General features: G+C 44.1%; 1 protein-coding gene across 4 annotated transcripts in view; it reads right to left on the bottom strand.

Annotated features, from left to right (window-relative positions):
* The window catches only part of abat (4-aminobutyrate aminotransferase), a 287,947-nt gene that overhangs the window by 33,941 nt on the left and 231,295 nt on the right, over positions 1–22,711 (bottom strand). For all 4 annotated transcript variants that reach the window (XM_070900891.1, XM_070900892.1, XM_070900890.1 and 1 more), the window contains 4 exons: positions 12,722–12,802; positions 12,045–12,137; positions 7,852–7,914; positions 4,131–4,194 (listed from right to left, as the gene is read on the bottom strand). In XM_070900891.1, coding sequence (XP_070756992.1) covers positions 4,131–4,194; positions 7,852–7,914; positions 12,045–12,137; positions 12,722–12,802 — 301 coding nt within the window. The remainder of the gene's footprint in view (positions 1–4,130; positions 4,195–7,851; positions 7,915–12,044; positions 12,138–12,721; positions 12,803–22,711) is intronic.

Here is a 22,711-nt window from a genome sequence, read left to right as displayed (position 1 = left end):
TCAAGAAAATCCATCTCTTTCCATGGTCTTTTCAGAGGCAGTAGCACTACCTTATTTACCTTACAGCATTGCCACCTAAATTGGGGTTCATCTCAGTGACAACACTGATATATAAAAGGACCATAAAACTTCTCTGTCAGGAATCCCAAGATTTATTTGGGATGGAAAAGGAAATTTTGGTGGGATTCCATCAAATGTCACCATACCCATACACCACGCCCACTTGATCCAAGGAAGAGCAAATTAGAGATCAGAACCAGATTCCCTCCCCAAACTCCTTCACCTCTTTGACAAAACATTTGGTTAACCCTCCAATAACTTTAGGTTCACCCTCCTAATAACTTTAGGTTAACCCTTCTTAATAAGAACATAAGAACATAAGAAATAGGAACAGGAGTAGGCCATACGGCCCCTCGAGTCTGCTCTGCCATTCAATAAGATCATGGCTGATCTGATCATGGACTCAGCTCCACTTCCCCGCCCGCTCCCCATAGCCCCTTATCCCCTTATCGTTTAAGAAACTGTCTATTTCTGTCTTAAATGTATTCAATGTCCCAGCCTCCACAGCTCTGTGAGGCAACGAATTCCACAGATTCACAACCCTCAGAGAAGAAATTTCTCCTCATTTCTGTTTTAAATGGGCGACCCCTTATTCTAAGATCATGCCCTCTGGTTCTAGTCTTCCCCATCAGTGAAAACATCCTCTCTGCATCCACCCTGTCAAGCCCCTTCATAATCTTATACGTTTCGATAAGATCATCTCTCATTCTTCTGAATTCCAATGAGTAGAGGCCCAATCTACTCAATCTTTCCTCATAAGTCACCCCCTCATCCCCGGAGTCAACCTAGTGAACCTTCTTTGAACTACCTTTCGTAATGACTTATATCATAAGTGGAAACATCTGCCCCATCAACTCCCTTCATAATTTTAAAGATCTTGATCGGGTCATCCTCAGCCTAAAGCAAGTATATACTTTCGTAAATATGGAAACCAAAACTGCACGCAGTATTCCAGGTGTGGCCTCACCAATACCCTGTATAGCTGTAGCAAGACTTCCGTGCTCTTATACTCCATCTCCTTTGCAATAAAGGCCAAGATTCCATTGGCCTTCCTGATCACTTGCTATACCTGCATACTAACCTTTCGTGTTTCATGCACAAGTACCCTCAGATCCCGCTGTACTGCAGCACTTTGCAATCTTTCTCCATTTAAATAATAACTTGCTCTTTGATTTTTTTTCTGCCAAAGTGCATGACTTCACACTTTCCAACATCATAGAAACATAGAAACATAGAAACATAGAAAATAGGTGCAGGAGCAGGCCATTCAGCCCTTCGAGCCTGCACCGCCATTCAATGAGTTCATGGCTGAACATGAAACTTCAGTACCCCCTTCCTGCTTTCTTGCCATACCCCTTGATCCCCCGAGTAGTAAGGACTTCATCTAACTCCCTTTTGAATATATTTAGTGAATTGACCTCAACTACTTTCTGTGGTAGAGAATTCCACAGGTTCACCACTCTCTGGGTGAAGAAGTTTCTCCTCATCTCAGTCCTAAATGGCTTACCCCTTATCCTTAGACTGTGACCCCTGGTTCTGTACTTCCCCAACATTGGGAACATTCTTCCTGCATCTAATCTGTCTAAACCCGTCAGAATTTTAAACGTTTCTATGAGGTCCCCTCTCATTCTTCTGAACTCCAGTGAATACAAGCCCAGTTGATCCAGTCTTTCTTGATAGGTCAGTCCCACCATCCCGGGAATCAGTCTGGTGAATCTTCGCTGCACTCCCTCAATAGCAAGAATGTCCTTCCTCAAGTTAGGAGACCAAAACTGTACACAATATTCCAGGTGTGGCCTCACCAAGGCCCAGTACAACTGTAGCAACACCTCCCTGCCCCTGTACTCAAATCCCCTCGCTATGAAGGCCAACATGTCATTTGCTTTCTTAACCGCCTGCTGTACCTGCATGCCAACCTTCAATGACTGATGTACCATGACACCCAGGTCTCGTTGCACCTCCCCTTTTCCTAATCTGTCACCATTCAGATAATAGTCTGTCTCTCTGTTTTTACCACCAAAGTGGATAACCTCACATTTATCCACATTATACTTCATCTGCCATGCATTTGCCCACTCACCTAACCAATCCAAGTCACTCTGCAGCCTCATAGCATCCTCCTCGCAGCTCACACTGCCACCCAACTTAGTGTCATCCGCAAATTTGGAGATACTACATTTAATCCCCTCGTCTAAATCATTAATGTACAATGTGAACAGCTGGGGCCCCAGCACAGAACCTTGCGGTACCCCACTAGTCACTGCCTGCCATTCTGAAAAGTACCCATTTACTCCTACTCTTTGCTTCCTGTCTGACAACCAGTTCTCAATCCACGTCAGCACATTACCCCCAATCCCATGTGCTTTAACTTTGCACATTAATCTCTTGTGTGGGACCTTGTCGAAAGCCTTCTGAAAGTCCAAATATACCACATCAACTGGTTCTCCTTTGTCCACTTTACTGGAAACATCCTCAAAAAATTCCAGAAGATTTGTCAAGCATGATTTCCCTTTCACAAATCCATGCTGACTTGGACCTATCATGTCACCATTTTCCAAATGCGCTGCTATGACATCCTTAATAATTGATTCCATCATTTTACCCACTACTGAGGTCAGGCTGTTTTCTCTCTCCCTCCTTTTTTAAAAAGTGGGGTTACATTGGCTACCCTCCACTCGATAGGAACTGATCCAGAGTCAATGGAATGTTGGAAAATGACTGTCAATGCATCCGCTATTTCCAAGGCCACCTCCTTAAGTACTCTGGGATGCAGTCCATCAGGCCCTGGGGATTTATCGGCCTTCAATCCCATCAATTTCCCAACACAATTTCCCGACTAATAAAGATTTCCCTCAGTTCCTCCTCCTTACTAGACCCTCTGACCCCTTTTATATCCGGAATGTTGTTTGTGTCCTCCTTAGTGAATACCGAACCAAAGTACTTGTTCAATTGGTCTGCCATTTCTTTGTTCCCCGTTATGACTTCCCCTGATTCTGACTGCAGGGGATCTACGTTTGTCTTTACTAACCTTTTTCTCTTTACATACTTATAGAAACTTTTGCAATCCGCTTTAATGTTCCCTGCAAGCTTCTTCTCGTACTCCATTTTCCCTGCCCTAATCAAACCCTTTGTCCTCCTCTGTTGAGTTCTAAATTTCTCCCAGTCCCCGGGTTCACTGCTATTTCTGGCCAATTTGTATGCCACTTCCTTGGCTTTAATACTATCCCTGATTTCCCTAGATAGCCACGGTTGAGCCACCTTCCCTTTTTTATTTTTACGCCAGACAGGAATGTACAATTGTTGTAATTCATCCATGCAGTCTCTAAATGTCTGCCATTATACTTCATCTGCCAAATTTTTGCCCACTCACTTAGCCTGTCCTTTTGCAGATGTTTTGTGTCCTCCTCACACATTGCTTTTCCTCCCATCTTTGTGTTGTCAGCAAACTTGGCTACGTCACACTCAGTCCCTTCTTCCAAATCGTTAATATAGATTGTAAATAGTTGGGGTCCCAACACTGATCCCTGCGGCACCCTACTCATTACTGGTTGCCAACTAGAGAATGAACCATTTATCCTGATTCTCTGTTTTCTGTTAGTTAGCCAATCCTCTATCGAATATATTACACCCAGTCCCGTGAACTTTTATCTTGTGCAGTAATCATTTATGTGGCACCTTGTCAAATGCCTTCTGGAAGTCCAAATACACCACATCCACTGGTTCCCCTTTATTCACCCTGTTCGTTACATCCTCGAAGAATTCCAGCAAATTTGTCAAACATGACTTCCCCTTCATAAATCCATGCTGACTCTAACCTAATAACTTTAGGTTAACCCTCCTAATAACTTTTGATTGCCATTATCTTTTTGGTTATGCTTCTCTAACGTGCCTTGGTACATCTTTTTACATTAAAGACACTATTTAAGAGTAACAAGTTAGTGTTTTGCACAAGTGACATTGATTCAAGCTAATTCCTCTAGTGGTTTGAACTTGAATAACTTCGCTCATTTTTAATTTGCTTAATTTTAATTGTATATTGATTTAAACATTCTGAAAAGCATTTTCCTTACCAAACGTTCTTCCGTGAAAACCACCCATGAAGGATAGAATCGTTATGTCAGGGCTGCCAGGGGCCTGAAGAAAGAAGCAGCAGTAAGGTCTCTATAGCCACCAGGTGACACTGTTTCACATGAAATCTAAATAGTCCTGTTTTCAGATCCTTACCTTCCAATTCTTTCTGTATTCATTGCAAAACCTGTACCAGGAGAATCTATCAATTTATCCACTTTGCAAATTACTACAAAAATTTGGAGCCATCTCCAATATTTGGGATGGGGGGGAAAGGGGAAATTTAACCCCTGCCAAACAGAGGGGGAGGGGCAACCAGGCCCCTTCATGTCCTCCGGTGATTTTCTGTATTTTCACTTACCAAATTAACAGATTAATAATACTAAAGCTACATGCAATCATTCAAAGTTTGTGAATTACTTCTCCTCCTAGATGATTTTCGGTTCTGTACATCCATGCAGCATTCACAATTCCACAACTGAGACATATCAGGAACGGGACCTGTTCACAAGCTTCTACAAAAGCAAAACACCGCGTATTCTGGAACCCTGAACTAAAAACAGAAAATGCTGGAAATACTCAGCAGGTCAGGCAGCATCTGTGGAGAGAGAAACAGAGTTAATGTTTCAGGTCGATGACCTTTCATCAGAACCGTTCTGACAAAGAGTCATTGATCTGAAACATTAACTCTGTTTCTCTCTCCACAGATGCTGCCTGATCTGCTGAGTATTTCCAGCATTTTCTGTTTTAATTTCTGTTCATAAACCGCTCTAATGACCCACTGAGGTGCACCAGAATGGTACAAGGTAATCCTCTGATTATTGTTTCTGAGTTGGTCAGTATACAACCCCCTTTGGAAAGAGGGAGTGAACACTGTGTGCTTAGGGAGAAATGTCACCATAGGCAGAAAAATGGGTTTAACCCAGGAGTGGCCACCGTAAGAGAATCTATACGATTCTCATTAAATTGAGAATGAAAATCGGGCAGGTTCTACAATGGGTGAGTGATGCAGTCAGAGAAGACAAGAATCTATCCAAATATTTTACTGTGGAATAGACAACATTTTACTCAAATAAGACATTCTAGATAAGTACCTTTTGGAATCTGTTCATTACCTGTGCATGCATATGTCTTCAGGTATTATGAAGGTCAAAGCTTTGCATATAATATGACAGAACAAAAGTGAAGAGTCGTACCACAAGTACCAGAATGCAATGAACACATTTCTGCCATTAACCCCAGGGAAAGTCTAATTTCCTAGTAATACATTCCAGGCACAGAGGAGTTCCAAGAAGGATTGGCTAACTAACAGAAAACAGAGAGTTGGGATAAATGGGTCATTTTCAGGTTGGCAAACTGTAACTAGTGGGGTGCCACAGGGATCAGTGCTGAGGCCTCAACTATTTACAATCTATATTAATGACTTGGATGAAGGGATTGAGTGTAATGTAGCCAAATTTTCTGATGATACAAAGATAGGTGGGAAAGCAAGTTGTGAAGAGGACACAAAGAATCTGTAAAGGGATATAGACAGGTTAAGTGAGTGTGAAAAGAAAATGGCAGATGGAATATAATGTGGGAAAATGTGAGGTTATCCACTTTGGTAGGAAAAATAAAAAAGCAAATTATTATTTAAATGTAGAGAGACTACAAAATGCTGTGATACAGAGGGATCTGGGGGTCCTTGTTCATGAAACATAAAAGGTTAGTATGCATGTACAGCAAGTAATTAGGAAGGCAAATGGAATGTTGGCCTTTATTGCAAGGGGGGTGGAGTATAAAAGCAGGGAAGTCTTGCTACAACTGTACAGGGCATTGGTGAGTCCACACCTAGATTACTGCGTACAGTTTTGATCTCCTTATTTTAGGAAGCATAAAGTTGCATTGGAGGCAGCTTAGAGAAGGTTCACTAGGTTGATTCCCGAGATGAAGGGGTTGACTTATGAAGAAAGGTGGAGCAGGTTGGGCCTGTACGCATTGGAGTTTAGAAGAATGAGAGGTGATCTTATTGAAACGTGTAAGATTTTGAGGGAGCTGGACAAGGTAGATGCAGAGAAGATGTTTCCCCTCGTGGGGAATCTAGAACTAAGGGGCATAGTTTCAGAATAAGGGGTCGCACATTTAAAATGGAGATGAGGAGGAATTTCTTCTCTCAGAGGGTTGTGAATCTTTGGAATTCTCTGCCCCAGCGAGCTGTTGAGGTTGAGTCATTGAATATATTTAAGGTGGAGAGAGACAGATTTTTGAACTATAGGGGAGTCAAGGGCTATGGGGAGCGGGCAGGGAAGTGGAGTTGAGGCCATGATCAGATCAGCCATGGTCTTATTGAATGGCAGAGCAGACTCTACTCCTGCTTCTATTTGTTATGTTCTTATAGGCTTGTGCTGGGATTCGCTTCAGACTGAAGAACCTGAGTTGGTCCTGCAGCACGCCCAAGAGAACTCTAAATGTCGGTCCAGATTTTCAGCTGTTGTTGCCTTCTGACTGCTCTCCAAGCCTGCAGCAGTGTTCCTTTTGCTTCCCCAACTTGCTAGCAGAACGCTCTGAATCTGGTGTGTGACCAGATCATGGTATTAAACAGGCACTATGTCTTTCCAAGGTCAGGAAACTCTGCCCCACACACACACACACCGAAACAAAATGTCCAGTGTGAAAACGTATGCACATCTGTGTCAGGAATAAGAAAAACTTGCATTTATATAATACCTTTCACAACCACTGGACATTTCAAAGCACTTTATGGCCAGTGAGTGTAGTCACTGTTGTAATGTGAGAAACGCGACAGCCAATTTGCACACAGCAGCTCCCATAAACAGAAATGTGATAATGACCAGATAATTTGTTTTGTTATGTTGATTGAGGGATAAATATTGGTCAGGACACTAGGGATAACTCCCCTGCTCTTCTTCAAAATAATGACATGGGATCTTTTACATTCACCTGAGAGCAGACGCCTCGGTTTAACATCTCATCCGAAAACGGCACCTCCGATAGTACAGCACTCCCTCAGCACTGCACTGGAGTGTCAGCCTAGTTTTATGTGCTCAAGTCCCTGAAGTGGGATTTGAACCATATGACTCAGAGGCACGTGTGCTACCCACTGAGCCACAGCTGACCCTTAATATTAGCTTGCAGCTAATCTAATATGAGGGATGCTTTGATGCATGTTCTGCTAGAGAGCTCCAAGCTTTCTACAGGTTTCAAATCACGATGATTTAAATCAGGTATAAACAATTTCCCTTGACTGAATCACAGGTTCTTGTGACAAAGTAACAGTGGGCTGCCATTTCTTGGCAGTTATTTAAATGTGATATAGCTATCTTAAAGCAATTTGGCTGTTTTAAGCAAGGAACTTGTCTGTGTTTTAAATCACTACTTGTATTTATGCTGAAAATGCAAACAATAGGGAAGAACAGTACTTGGTGTGTGCTAAGATTTTATGAGATGGCTAGTTTAGATTCCAAGCATTTGAAATTATCAGCTTGGGAAATCTGGTTAAATGTGTGTGGGCTGGTGCACAAAGTTAGGTTTGAAGACACAGCCAGGGTCCAATCAAGGTAACAGCGCAGTTGCTCGCTCAGTAAGACAGTCACACAGGTGGGATATTCAGTTAATTTTCCAAGTGAGGGAGAGTAACAAAAATAAAAGAAAATAAACATTTCCTGAGGAGTTGGCATGAAAGGAACTTCAAATTCAAACATTCTTCAGAATTTAAACAGTTACCTGGTTCACCATGCAAGACTCCAATTCTTCCTTTGTATGCAGAGCGTCTCCTCTTTCTTTGTTCTACAGAGTAAGAGAACGGTTACACCTCATGATTTCAGCTTTTAATAATCTGTATTGGAAGGTCAGAGTAGATTCCCAATATAAAAGACATCTAATGGTGCATTTACCTCAAAATGCTACTGCTTAGCAGGGTTTTAATGAGGTGAAGCTGCTGCCTTAAGAGGTGTTGAGAACTAAATGAAGAGGTGGTTTTCCCCAGAGGCAGCAGTGCTGGAGCAGCAATGTAAATGTTTGCCTTTGGCTGCATCAAGTGCCATTTTTGGCTGTAAATGGATTGAAAGGTCAGTACAAGGCCATGCACCTTCCTCACTTATTAAGATCCATCAGCACGAAAATAAAGTGATTTTCAGAAAATTGCAGGTATGTATGAGAAAGGTAGGAAACTGATTATTTCCGAAAACAAATGGACAGAACACTAATTATAAAATAACTAGTCACATTTTTGTTACTTTATGTTCAAAAAATGAAATGATGTATTCCCCCCACCCCATCTATAAATCATGAATCCAATTAGCAACATGATCGAGAAACCTTATATTTCACAACTTTATTAGAAGGTATCTTGTAACGTGAAATAGATTTTTTGGTGTATGTTTAAGTTGATCAAGATGCTGGGGAATGTCACATTTCACTCCTTTTGGAATACGGTCAGCATCAAGTCTTCCTTGGACAAGTTATTATGGGCCCAAATTTCCCCATGAGTTGCAGTTTTTTTTGGTGTAACTTGATTTTTCTGGTGTATCTTTTTAGTTGCAAATATGGCCCATTTAATTTGCGCCAGTGTAAGTGAGTTAGTTAGGTTTTTTGTTAGGTCAGTTTTTTTTCTTCAAAAAAGTTCCCAGCTACTTACACCATTTATGCCAATTTGGCCAGAAAAAAAGTTGTACTAAACTAACTTAGGGCAGCATTTGTGTCCACTTTTGTCCGCACAGAAAGACCTTACTTACAGTTAAGGAATCGGCACAAGTAACTACATTTAAAGCACCACACAAAAAGTAATAAGCAATTAATGAACAAATAAAATAGAAAGAACCCTGCACCTAAAGCACCAAAATCAATCAGTAAATAACAAATAAAAAATAGAAGTCCTACCTTAGAGAACACAGCGGGCCGCCGATGAGGGAGCCCATTCGGTCAGGGCTAGGGACAGCGTGCTTCGGCCCCTCCCACACAGCCTGCAGAGCGCGTTTGCAGAAACGACCTGCCAGGAGCTACTGCACATGCGCGCAGACTCTAGCGCGCATATGCAGAGGTCCCAGCACTGTTTTCAGTGCCGGGACCTAGCTCCGTCCCCCCTCTCTTTGTTCTGCACTATGCCAGCTCCACAGACGGCTCGAGAATTTGCCATGATCGCACGGATTTTTTTTGCCGCTGCTTCTGATGTAAAATGTCGGTGGGGGGGCTCGGAGGTGCGCCGAAAAAAAATGGAGGGTCAAATTTGGGTCAAAAGTTCCTTCAATCTGTGCCCAACTTAGGAAAGGACCACACACTCTTGCTAGTGCTCCCATTGCTCTGACTGGTGATTCTTAGGGGGAGAAATTTGGGTCGTTTGTGCCTCCCATTAGCTCGAATGGGGGGCAAACGACTTTTCGCCTGGGAGCGGCGCCGCTAACGACTCCCGCTAAATTCTGCGGGAGTTTAGCAGCAGCGGTAGCTGGTAGCGATGACGACATCATCACCGTGCATTGCAACCCATTTTCGCCCCCATGCAAAAATTCTGGGGAGCGCCCCCTGAAGCTGTGCGGGCGATGCCAGCCACTGTGTACCAAGTAGGCCGCTCGCGGAGTGCTACTGAAAGGGGAAGTGGTGCTCGCACAAAAAAAAAATGGTGCAACTTACTGGTCGCGACCCGTTGAATCGTGGAAACGGGGTTGATGCCGCGATCTTGCAGCCCACCACTCTGTTTGAGTGCTGGGCTGATGCCACGGCAGCCCGCTCCCTGGTGGTCCAGGTAGGGATCTGCAGAGTCAGCAGCTTGGCCCTCCCCTTCAATGAAGGGGATGGTCCCTTCTCTGCAGCAATGCTACGCACTGGGACGCCTCTCCTTTTGCTTCCGCCCCGCTCGCGCCCCACAGAGCGTGTTATTTTGTACTCCATTTGCTATCGGGGGCGGTATCTGCAATATCGCGCGTGGGGGGGGGACTTCCGCGCCTGTCGTCTGTTACTGCCCCCAAATGGGCCGCTATGTAATTTCCCCCCCTTATAGGCCCCAAGTTTCCACACGCGGCAAAACAGGTGCCCCTCCGAGCTGGGCGCCCGTTTTTCGCGCCGAAAACGGCGCCTGAAAACAAACGCGCTATTCTCGAGCGCTTTGCAGCTCGATGTCTGCTTGGTGCGGCGCCCAGGGGGCGGAGCCTACCACTCGCGCCAATTTTGTAAGTAGGAGGGGGCAGGTACCATTTAAATGAGTTTTTTTCGTGCCGGCAACCCTGCGCGTGCGCGTTGGAGTGTTCGCGCATGCGCAGTGTGAAGGAAACATTGGCACTCGGCCATTTTAAAAAGTGCTGCAGAAAAAGTGAAAATTTGTTTATTGAACCCTTGCAAAGGCTTGTATTTTAATTTTCTTGATATTTCTGTGTGTGAGGGTGAGGGAGTGCATTCTGTAATTAAAGATAGACTGTGATAAACGGGACACATGCACTTGTTTGAGACTATTCAAATTCTTTGTAGCTGTTCAATGTTTAAAATTTTTTAATAAAACCACATTGCCCTTCCACGATCAGCACTCAGGCTTCGTGTAGCTTTCTCCCCCTGCCGTCCGTCGGGCCCGTCGGGAACGGCTGCCTGAACTTCTGAGGCTTCCTGCAGCCTTCTCACTGCCTGCCTGCCCCCCCCCCCCCCCCGCCGTCGGGAACAGCTGCCTGAACTTCTGAGGCTTCCTGCAGCCTTCTCACTGCCTGCCTGCCCCCCCACCCCCCCCCCCCCCGCCGTCGGGAACGGCTGCCTCAAGTTCTGAGGCTTCCTGCAGCCTTCTCACTGCCTCCCCCCCCCTCCCTGCCGTCAGGAACATCTGCCTGAAGCCTTCTCACTGCCTCCCCCCCACTGCCGTCGGTCGGGCCCGTCGGGAACGGCTGCCTGAAAGGCCTGCCCGAAGCACTTTCACACAGGTAGGAACATGGTTTATTTAATCTTTTCTTTGCTTATAAATGTTTATTCAGGTTGGATTTATTTGCATAATATTTGTATAAGTATAACTAAGGATTTATTGTAGAATGTAATGACTTCCCTTCCCCCCCTCCCCCCCCCCTCCTCGTTCCCGACGCCTAATTTGTAACCTGCGCCTGATTTTTTAATGTGTAGACAAGGTTTTTTCAAGCCTACAAAAATCTTTACTTGCTCCATTCTAAGTTAGTTTGGAGTACGTTTTCACTGTGGAAACTTTCAAATCAGGCATCAGTGGCCGGACACGCCCCCTTTTGAAAAAAAAATTCTGTTCAAAAGTGAAACTGTTCTACCTGACTAGAACTGCAGAAAACTTAAATGTGGAGAATTCCGATTTCTAAGATACTCCGTTCTCCACCAGTTGCTCCTAAAAATCAGGAGCAAATCATGTGGAAACTTGGGGCCATAGTTTCGGAGTCAAATTATAATGTGGATGTATGCCCACTTGGTACTGGGTTATAGCTGTCCAATCTCAATTCATTTAGGACCCTTAAAACCAACAGAATAGAGGCTTTCAACTCAGTCAGTGTTAGATTGAAGCACACTGCGTCAGTCTCCAGTACTTGAAAAATCCAGAATGAATTTAATTAGCACAACTAAGCTACAGACTACTGAAATCTTCTAACAAAATATTCAGCTAGCTTTTAAAACATTATATCCCCCTCATCTTCATTATGGTTCTAAAATGTTGCTCCTCTATAAGTAGTTGTCTTACATACTCAGATGACTGACACTCCATTTTCACCGTGAAGGTCATCCAACATCTTGCAAGACTCAGCATGTTGGATCTTTATTTTTAGTCATTTCTCACTGCATAATTTTCAAAACATCGTCAAAACCCCTAACAGAATTAGTGTAAAAGGCCTTTTTAATTCTCCTGTATGCTGCAGACACAAATGTATTCACAGACTGCATTTAAATACACAGATCCAGTGGTTTCAAAGGATGGTGGAAAAGCTTTCACTTACTTGATACCAGATGCAAGCTGCTTTGAAGGCATTCTCATTGGAACAGGAGCCGCACGCCATTGTTTGCACTTGCTTCAAACCTTTTGGAGCGATCTGATTAGGAACAAAATCAGCGACTCAATGATAATGCGTTCGTCACAGATATTACGTCAGCATAAACAGATAATAGGTCTGGGGCCTAAAACCATTTAGAGATGGTCATCTTGGTCATAGCTTTCAACCTGGTCACATTGATCACACTGGGATATCAAAGCTTTGCTCTGGCTCATATAACACGTGCTTTTTTTCATTAGTGAAGGTGCTGGGGGTTGAGATTTAAAAAAAAATTAATTTGTGGTGAAATCCACGGCCTCCGGTGACTCTAAATTACTTTGCACCACCAATGAAGTAAAAACGACTCCCAGGTGTACACAGTCTGTGTGTGGAAACAGACAACAAGGACTGAACGAATTATACCTCAAGAAAAGATCTCGATGCTATACTGAATACAACAGCATTTTGTTAATTTAACTATGGGGTAATAATTTATTTAGCCCTTTCTGACTTTGTGTGATACGGCATTCACAAAGGGAAATTAAGCAGAAGTGTACTGCTCGAACCAATTGAACAGTGCTTTGTACAACTCAAAACGCCCCCGCCCTCCCCCATCTCCTCCCTAACCACACAGTTGAACTTACTGAAAGCAGCGAGTCCGATAGTTTCTGAACATAATTCTCAGGAGGCAGACATCCCAATGCAGGCCTGTTTATGAACGTACTCTGTGATAGAACACAACATGAAATAGTCATTGTCCCTTTCAAAAGTAATATAGTTAAAACAAATAGGTATGTAAATAAAAAGCCTGGGTTAATTCTTGCGCAAGAGGCAACGGGACGAATGAGGAAAGGCAACAGAAACTAAATGCTGCATTTTTAAATGCAGTGCAGAGTCAGAGAGACCTGGGGGTTTACTGCACAAATCTTTATGGGTGGCAGGACAAATTGACAAGATCATTAAAAAAGCAAATGTGATTCTGGGCTTTATAAATAGAGTTACTGTATCGTGTACAAAAACCAGGAACTTAAGCTGAACCTTTATAAATCACTTGTTAGGCCCCGGTTGGACTATTGGGGCCAGTTCTGGGCAGCACACTTTAGGAAGGATGTCAAAGCCTTGGAGAGGGTGCAGAGGAGGTTTACTAGAATAGTACCAGGGATGAAGGATTTCAGTTACATGGAGAGACTAGAGAAGCTGGGATTGATCGCCTTCGAGCAGAGAAGGTTAAGCAGAGATTTAACAGAGATGTTCAAAATCATGAAGGGTTTTGATACAGTAAATAGGGTGAAACTGTTTCTACTGGCAGGAGGGATGGTAAACAGAGAAGACAACTTTAAGGTAACTGGCAAAAGAACTAGAGGGGGGATGAGTAGGATTTTCTTTTATGCAGCGAGCTGTTGTGATCTGGAATGCACTGCATGAAAGGGTGGTGGAAACAGATTCAATAGTGACTTTCAAAAAGTAATTGGATAAATGCTTGTAAGGAAAAAAAATGGCAAGGCTATGAAGAAGGAGCAAGGGTGTGAGACTAAATGAGCCGATACAGGCAGTGGGCCGAATGGCCTCCTTCTGTGCTGTATGATTCTATGATTCAATAATTAAATTACCATACACTTCAATTTTATATTTGAATTCATTTCAGCTTGACACACTGTAATTTTATAAAACTAATTAAGCTCCTGTGGCATTGCTCATATTGGAGAATGGTTCCAAATTTAGCTGATAAACTGGCTGTCCCTTTAAGGCTAACATAGCAACATCGAAAGTAGGTGCAGGAGTAGGCCATTTGGCCCTTCAAACCTGTACCACCATTTAATATCATGGATGATCATTTACCTCAGTACCCCTTTCTTGCTTTCTCTCCATACCCCTTGATCCCTTTAGCCATAAGGGCCCTTATCTAACTCCCTCTGGAATATATCCAATGAACTGGCATCAACAACTCTCTGCGGTAGGGAATTCCACAAGTTATCAACTCTCTGAGTGAAGAAGTTTCTCCTCATCTCGGTCCTAAATGGCCTACCCCTTATCCTTAGACTGTATCCCCTGGTTCTGGACCTCCCCAACATCGGGAACATTCTTTGGGTATTGCGATAAAGTGATCTAAATATTAATATCCTGATATCATTACACATGAATTGAGCTTGCTGTTGGAAGCTTCTTTAGATTGACAGGCAAGGTTATTTGAAGGAAAGGAAAATAGCAGAAATTATTGACTTTCTTTTTCTTTTTGTATACGCCTTTGAAAAAAAAATTCTCAGTTGTAATTTGTTGTTATTTGATATAAAGCATGACATGTGGAGGTTGAGGGATGCACTCGGCACAAGGTTTTTATATCACTACAGTAGCAGATCTCCCACGACATTCCACACAGTAAGTCTATGCAATTCTGCCAACCCTTACAGAAACAAGTGCCCCCATGGCTATTTCACAATGCCGACTGCACAGATGTGAAAGGTTAATTTTTAAAAAACTATTAGCCTCTTTAAAATTACTGAGGTTTAAAAAATGAGGGTCATAGTTTGCTAAGGTACATAAGAACATAAGAAATAGGAGTAGGGCTAGGCCATTTGGCCCCTTGAGCCTGCTCCGCCATTCAATAAGATCATGGCTGATTTGATCCTGGCCTCAACTCCACTTCCCCGCCATTCCCCATAACCCTTGACTCCCATATCATTCAAAACTCTGTCTATCTCCCCCTTAAATATATTCAAAGACCCAGCCTCCACAGCTCTCTGGGGTAGAGAATTCCAAAGGTTCACATCTCTCAGAGAAGAAATTCCACCAGTTCCATTTTAAATGGGTGACCCCTTATTCTGAAACTGTGGCCCCTAGTTCTAGATTCCCTCACGAGGAGCAACATCCTCTCTGCATCTACCCTGTCTAGCCCCCTCAGAATCTTGTACGTTTCAATAAGATCACCTCTCATTCTTCTAAACTCCAATGAGTATAGGCCCAACCTGCTCAACCTTTTTTCATAAGACAACCCCTTCAGCTCAGGAATCAACCTCGTGAACCTTCTCTGAATTGCCTCCAATGCAAGTATACCCCTCCTTAAATAAGGGGAACAAAACTGTATGCAGTACTCCAGGTGTGGTCTCGCTAATGCTCTGCACAGTTGTAGCAGGACTTCCCTACTTTTATACTCTATCCCCCTTGCAATAAAGGTCAACATTCCATTTGCCTTCCTAATTACTTGCTGTACCTGCATGCTAACTTTTTGTGTTTCATGTACAAGGACCCCCAGATCTCTATGTATGTCAGCATTTTGTAATCTCTCCCCATTTAAATAATAATTTGCTTTTTTATTTTTCCTACCAAAGTGGATAACCTCACATTTTCCCACATTATGCTCCAACTGCCAAATTTTTTGCCCACTCACTCAGCCTATCTATATCCCTTTGTAGATTCTTTATGGCCTCCTCACAACTTGCTTTCCCACCCATCTTTGTATCATCAGCAAATTTGGCCGCATTACACTCGGTCCCTTCATCCAAGTCATTAATATAGATTGTAAATAGTTGGGGCCCTTAAAGAGATACTTAAAGAGTTGATACCCTGTCTCTATATGGTATAATCTCTGGTGCTCCCACAGTGGAATTTGTGCACAAAATTTGTGACCATGAAAAAATTAGTAATAAAAGTTGTTACTAAGACAGATAAGGGATGGTAAGAGATGTGCTGCTAAAGCTTTTGAATAACAACTTTAATTAAGATATTAAAAGGCACAAAAGGCAATTCCATAGATAAACAATGTTATTGCAAAATATGAATTTTTTGGAATTTTTTATTTTGTTTAAACCATTATTTTTGACATGAGAAATATCAGTTATTGAGAAAAAAATTCCAGAATGTATTGAGTGTTTTGTGGGAAAAGATATTACATGGTCAGTGATCTGATTAACATTAAAAATCCTATTAGAGTGTTTCCTACAGGGATTACAGGAAAACAGCAGATAAGTGTAGAGATTTTTTATATTAGAATTCCCATAAGAAGTGTTTACGCAGCTGTTTCCAATGGAATATGACACTCCTAAAAAAATGAATATGAATTGCATGTCAGTGCCACTGGAAACATCACATCGTGCAGCAGGAAGCAAGTCCTGTCCACAACTCCCCACATTAAGTTCTCGATCTTGACGATGTCAGTGAAGGAGGGACCAAGGCGAGGTTGGGTACTTTATACAGTGGTCCCTATATAAGGTAGGCTGGTTTATTAGTTGACTTTATAAAAATATAGTTGATAAATTTGAAAAATGGGGTAATCGACCCATTTCATGTGTGGTTAATGTATTGGTGGTCTGTTTTGATTGGTCCACAAATTATTTTGACAATCTGAAATTTCAACAATATGAAGTCAGAAAACCCACTGAATAAAGTTTGGCACGTACAATATTCATCAAGTAACTTCCAGCACTATATAAACACAAGCAGCAATGTTTTCAAATAACAAATTTATCAATCGTGTTGGCATTTAAACCCAAGCCATCAATTTAATCAAATTCAGTAAAGTGGTCATTAAAAGTCCAAGACCAGGCCTCTAACTGGCTGACAGTAAATCTGTCACTACCCAGGCTTCTTCCTCTTTTCGTGTTAAGTAGTGGAAGGATTCGCAGGCTGACTGGCTGCGTTAACACTCCTGGGCACAGGGCAAGGACTGCATTGCCAGCGGCTGTGAAGGTGTGCATGGCCATGAACCTTTATGTGTTGGGCCGCTTCCAGGCTGGAGCTGGAGATATTGGCAACATCTTGCAGTTTGCTGTCCACTGTTGAATTAGGGAGGTCACTGAGGCGCTCTATTTAAAGAGAACTGACTACATTTCATTCTCGCTTGTCAGAGAGCAGCAGGCGGAGCGAACACATGGCTTCACCAGGATTGCAAGTTTTCCCCATGGTACAAAGTGCCATTGACTGAAACCACATTGCTTTGTGGGCACCGCATGGCAACACTGCCATGTACCGGAACCAAAAGGGACTCCACTCCCTCAACGCCCAGTTAATGTGCGACCATAGGCAGCGAATCACGCTGGTCAATGCCCGGTATCCTGGCAGCAGTCATGGTGCCCTCATTATGCAGCAGTCCGCTGTGCCAGCTGCATTGGAGCCACCACGGCAAACCAAAGGATGGTGACTGGGTGACGAGGGCTATCTGCTGACGACATGGCTCTTGACTTCAATGCGCAACCCACTCACAAAGAAAGCCATGCTGCCACATGAAATGTGATAGAGCAGACCATTGACGTGCTGAAATAACGCTTTTGCTGCCTGGATCGCTCTGCAGGAGCCTGCAGTACTCGGCAGAGAGGGTGTCAAGATTCGTGCAATTTCACCATCATGAGTGTAATGCCCTTGTCACCAGCTATACACTGAGCTGCTGAGCAACACAATCATGATGAGGAGGAAGCAACCTAGACAGCCCCCTTCTGCCCGGGCTATCCTTGAAGAAGTCAGCCGGGTGCCCTACCAATAAGAACATTTATCCCAATTCCCCATTCACCAACAGTCCCAGACTTCCCTCTGTCACTGACCATCGCAGTGTCCACTTGGCCACGAGGCAAACATAAAAGCCACCACAAAATAAACATTTCCAACCAAATTTATAAATAAAAACATGCCATGTCGCATACAAAAGTCGACTAATCACCCTAGTGCATTCCCTTAGTGCCGGTCTTCCGGGTGCCTCTGCCTGTGCAAGTCCGGAATTTTCTGTACCTGGGCGGGTCAGTTGTGGACAATCAGCGTGGCGGGTCGTGACCCCGTTGTTGCTTCCATCCCGCTGCAATAATTGGCTTTGCGCTAATGGGGCCTATTAAGCCCGCCCTGCGCGTTACCCGGCCCTATTAAACGGTGTTGGTCTGATGATGTCATCAATGATGTGTTTGCAGACGGTAGGTTTAAAGGAACCATGGCCACATTGCATTTGAAGGTTCATCTAGGATTATACAGTCACTGTATTGGAGCTTTTGATTATTCCAAATACTTGGGAACATAACTGCACAGAGGCAGAGGGCTGCACCCAGGTTCTCTGATGACTCCCTCCATATCCTTATGGATGGAGTCTGAGCACACAGAGAACTCCTCTTCCCTTCTGATGGGTGGAAGAGACCTCCCCAGGAGACAAAAGGAGCCTGGCTCCAGGTTACAAAGGAGGTCAACGGCAGGGATATTGTCAGGAGGACCTGCGTGCAGTGCCGGAAAAGTTTCAATGATCTCATTAGATCAGGATAGGTGAGTACAAAGCCACACTCAACCTCATCCTGCTGTGCCTCTCATCACATCCCCATCACTCTGCCATCCCAACCCTGCTCCTGCACATCCTTATTCACACCAACAAACCTTGCACATCCACCCAACCCTCTCTCTCTATCTACATTATCACATCCCCCTCTCACTAACCACCCCTCACACTCGCCCTCATCCTAATGCAATCATACCAACTAATAACACACAAGGAGGCCACTTGGCATTGCCGTCCCACTCCATCATAATTACCCTCGACAGATGGAACCCATCCATTCCTTACACATTCCATCACTCTCACTCAACCTTCTCTTCTTTCCCGCCTTACAGGAAAAGTGAGCCCACAATAAGAGGGAGAGGGAGAGAACCGGAGGTGGCACTCTATCATTGGTCACCCTAACATCAGCAGAGGAAGCTGCCTTGGAAGTCTCTGGAGTTACCGAGCAGCTGGAGGTAGGAAACGGAGAGAGGGGACATCTCAGCAACCTGGTGACAGAATGAGATCTCATACAGCCACATGGCAAATAAATCAGTCACTCATTTGGGGACTGATGTTATCAGCCATTGAATGGTCACCATGTGCAAAATGGTATATGTATCCATTATTCATATGACATATCTAACTCATCTCTTTACTCACCCACAGGTCCATCAAGAGCCCCCTGCCCCACTGTCCAGGAGCAAGAGGAAGACGACTCCTCAGAAGAGCTTCCAGCCTCTGAGGGCAGACCAACACCAGACATAAGTGCATCCAGCACCTTTTCACCGTGTGACTGGAGGGACTCCTCCCCACCCTTATGGGTGCAGGATATCTCTCCCCTTTTCCACCTCCTCCTCCAGTGCAGCGCCGAAAACCTTGGAGCGCATTCTCTCCCCTGTTGTGCCATTCTTCACTCTTTCCCAGGTCTGAATCTCTTCAACCACAACTCCCAGCACCTGTTTCAGTTACAACCCGCCTCCTTTTTAAGAGGTGTATGCTTGCTTTAAGCACTGCAGGCTAGCTTTAAGTGTTGCTAGCTAACATCTGGGGGCTTGTGCCAAAATTGGGAGAGCTATTTCACAGACTAGTCAAGCAATAGCGGAGCCCAGCACGCGAGTGCAAAAGACAAGGCTGAAGCATTTGCAACCATCTTTAGTTGAGCGGATGATCCATATCGACCTCCTCCTGAGGTCTCCACCATCACAGAAGCCAATTTTCAGATAATTCGATTCACTCCATGTGATATCAAGAAATGGCTGAGAGTACTGGATATAACAAAGGCTATGAGACCCGACAACATCCCGACTGTCATGCTGAAGACTTGTGCTCCAGAACTAGCCGCGCCTCTAGCCAAGCTGTTCCAGGACAGCTACAACACTGGCATCTACCCGACAAAGGGGAAACCAGCCCACGTACTTCCAATCCACAAAAAGCAGGATAAATTAAATCCGACCAAGTACCGCCCCATTAGTCTAATCTCAGTCATCAGCAAAGTGATGGCAAGTGCTGTTGACAGTGCTTTCAAGCGACACTTACTCACCAATAACTCAGTTTGGGTTTCGTCAGGACCACTTGGCTCCAGACATCATAACAGTCTTAGTCCAAACATGGACAAAAGAGCTTAATTCCAGAAGTGAGGTGAGAGTGACTGTCCTTGACATCAAGGCAGTATTTGACCGAGAGTGACTCCAAGGAGCCCTAGTAAAACTGAAGAATGGGAATCAGGTGGAAAACTCTCCTGTTGCTGGAGTCATAACTAACACAAAGGAAGATGGTTGTGGTTGTTGGAGGTCAATCATTGCAACCCCAGGACATCGCTGCAGGGGTTCCTCAGGGCAGTGCCCTAGGCCCAGCCATCTTCAGCTGCTTCGTCAATGACCTTCCCCATAAGATAAGTTCAGAAGTGAGGATGTTTGCTGATGATTGCAGTGTTCAATTCCATTTGCAACTCCTCAGATAATGAAACAGTCCGTGCCCACATGCAACAAGACCTGGATGACATTCAGGCTAAGGCTGATAAGTGGCAAGTAACATTTGCACCACACAAGTACCAGGCAATGACTATCTTCAACAAGCGAGAGTCTAACCACTGCCCCTTGACATTCAACAGCATTACCATCACCAAATCCCCACCATCAATGTCCTGGGGGGTCACCATTGACCAGAAACTTAACTGGACCAGCCACATAAATACAAGTGCGGGTTAGAGGCTGGTTATTCTGTGGCAAGTCACCTCCTGACTCCCCAAAGCCTTTCCACCATCTACAAGGCACAAGTCAGGATTGTGATGGAATATTCTCCACTTGCCTGGATGAGTGCAGCTCTAACAACACTCAAGAAGCTTGACACCATATAGGAAAAAGCAGCCCATTTGATTGGCAGCCCATCCCCCACCTTAAACATTCACTCCCTCTTCCACCGGCGCACTGTGACTGCAGTGTCTACCATCTATAAATGCACTGCAATAACTCACCAGGGCTTCTTCGGCAGCAGCTCCCAAACCCGCGACCTCTACCACCTAGAAGGACAAGGGCAGAAGGCGCATGGGAACAGCATCACCTGCAAGAACGTCTCCAAGTTACACACCATTCTGAATTGGAAATATATCGGCATTCCTTCGTTGTCGCTGGGTGAAAATTCTGGAAGTCCGTCCCTAACAGCACTGTGGGAGTACCTTCACCACTGCAGCAGTTCAAGGCGGCGGCTCACCACCACCTTCTCAAAGGCAATTAGGGATGGGAAATAAATGCTAGCCTTGTCAGTGACCCTCACATCCCATGAACGAATAAAGGAAAAATATTTAATTCAATGTAAAATCATGTACAGAAAGCAAAATAGAGAGGGAATGTAAGATGGGATTAAGAGAGATAAAAGTGACAGAAAGAAAAAGTAAAAAAAATGCTTATTTTAATTTTTTTATTTTTGATAAATCTCCAACAATTAAAATATGAAGGAGTGAGACTCCATGCTTGTAAAAGTACATTTTCAGGATCAGAGAGGTATTAATTAAGACTTATCACGCTGTTTAAAATTCATTTACACTTGAATGTTCAAGCCCTAACTTTTCTGATGTGTTTAGTAGGTATCTCAATGGTAAGTACTGCAACACACTCTTCATTTGTTTGACAGGCGAGTCTCTCAGTGAGGTACCGGTATAGCGAAGCTTATGGAGGAGCAGGGCAACTCGGACAGCAAATTCCTGATTTCCGCCTTTTACTACACCTGTGCGGAGACTGGAGGTTGCTGTCCGATTTACTCCATAATAACAGGGAGCGTCGATCATTATTCCTACCACAAAATCCTGGCTACGTCTTCGATGTCCACTATAAACTCTGTACCATCGTCACCAACTTCATCATCTTTCCCGGCTACTGGCTCAGGCTGGACCATTCACAACTTCAACCCTGAGCTGAACTTCTACCATCATATCCTCTCCATCACAATCAAAGCCTATTTGCAGCTCCATATCATTGTCCACCTCTGCCCCTACCTCCTCAGTCAATCTGCTGCCCATCGCGTCCAGGCTCGACTATTCCCCTCATCGTCCGCCAAGTCTTGCCTGCCCATCACCTTCTTCCTCGCTGATTTGCATTGGCTTTTGGTCCCGCAACACTTTAAAATTAAAAATTCTCATCCATGCGTTTAAATCCCTCCATGGCCTCACCCCTCCCTCTCCCTGTAACTTCCTTCAGTGGTATAACCGCCCCCACCCCACCCCTCCACCCCCTCCACCCCACTGAACTCTCTATTTGTCTGCCTCTGTGCAACCTCCCTCCCTTTAACCCACCTTTGGTGACTGTGTCTAGGCCCTATGCTCTGAACCTCGCCCCTATACCTCTCCACCTCTCCAACTACCTCCCCTCCTTAAAACCCAATTATTTGGCCATTCCTCCTAATAGCTTCGTCTTTGACTCATCATCTATTTTTAGCCATATGCCGCTGTGAAGAGCTTTGAGCCAATTTTCATTGTTAAAGGTGCTATATAAATGCAAGTTGTTGTTGTAGTGTTCAATAAGTAAACAAAGAATGGACATCTAATTTTCTGGAAACTATCGAGGACCATTCTTATGAATTTAAAAATAACAAGAGATACAAAGATCTGCAGAAACATGGTCAAATTCAATCACCCACAATTAATAAAATGTTCTACAAGTGACAAACAAAGCACCTGAATAATATGCCTCTGAAGGGCTGAAAAATGAATAGCCAAAGGTTTTAATCTTTTAATCTACTGCCTGAAACAGGCAGGAGGTTTGGAAGCCTGGTAATAGGCCCCTTTTGAAATGGTACCAGCTGTATCCTCAGCTAAGGCTATCAACATCATTATCATCAAAAAGAGGCTACCAACACCAGTTTGAGACCCTTACCACCGTGTCAAAGACAGGCAAACCAAGTGAAAAATCGACCCCAA

The sequence above is a fragment of the Pristiophorus japonicus genome, chromosome 15 (assembly GCF_044704955.1).
Source record: "Pristiophorus japonicus isolate sPriJap1 chromosome 15, sPriJap1.hap1, whole genome shotgun sequence".
In the NCBI taxonomy this organism is placed as follows: domain Eukaryota; kingdom Metazoa; phylum Chordata; class Chondrichthyes; family Pristiophoridae; genus Pristiophorus; species Pristiophorus japonicus.
Note: the sequence above shows the minus strand (reverse complement) of the source record. Positions and strands in the feature narration are given on the sequence as shown.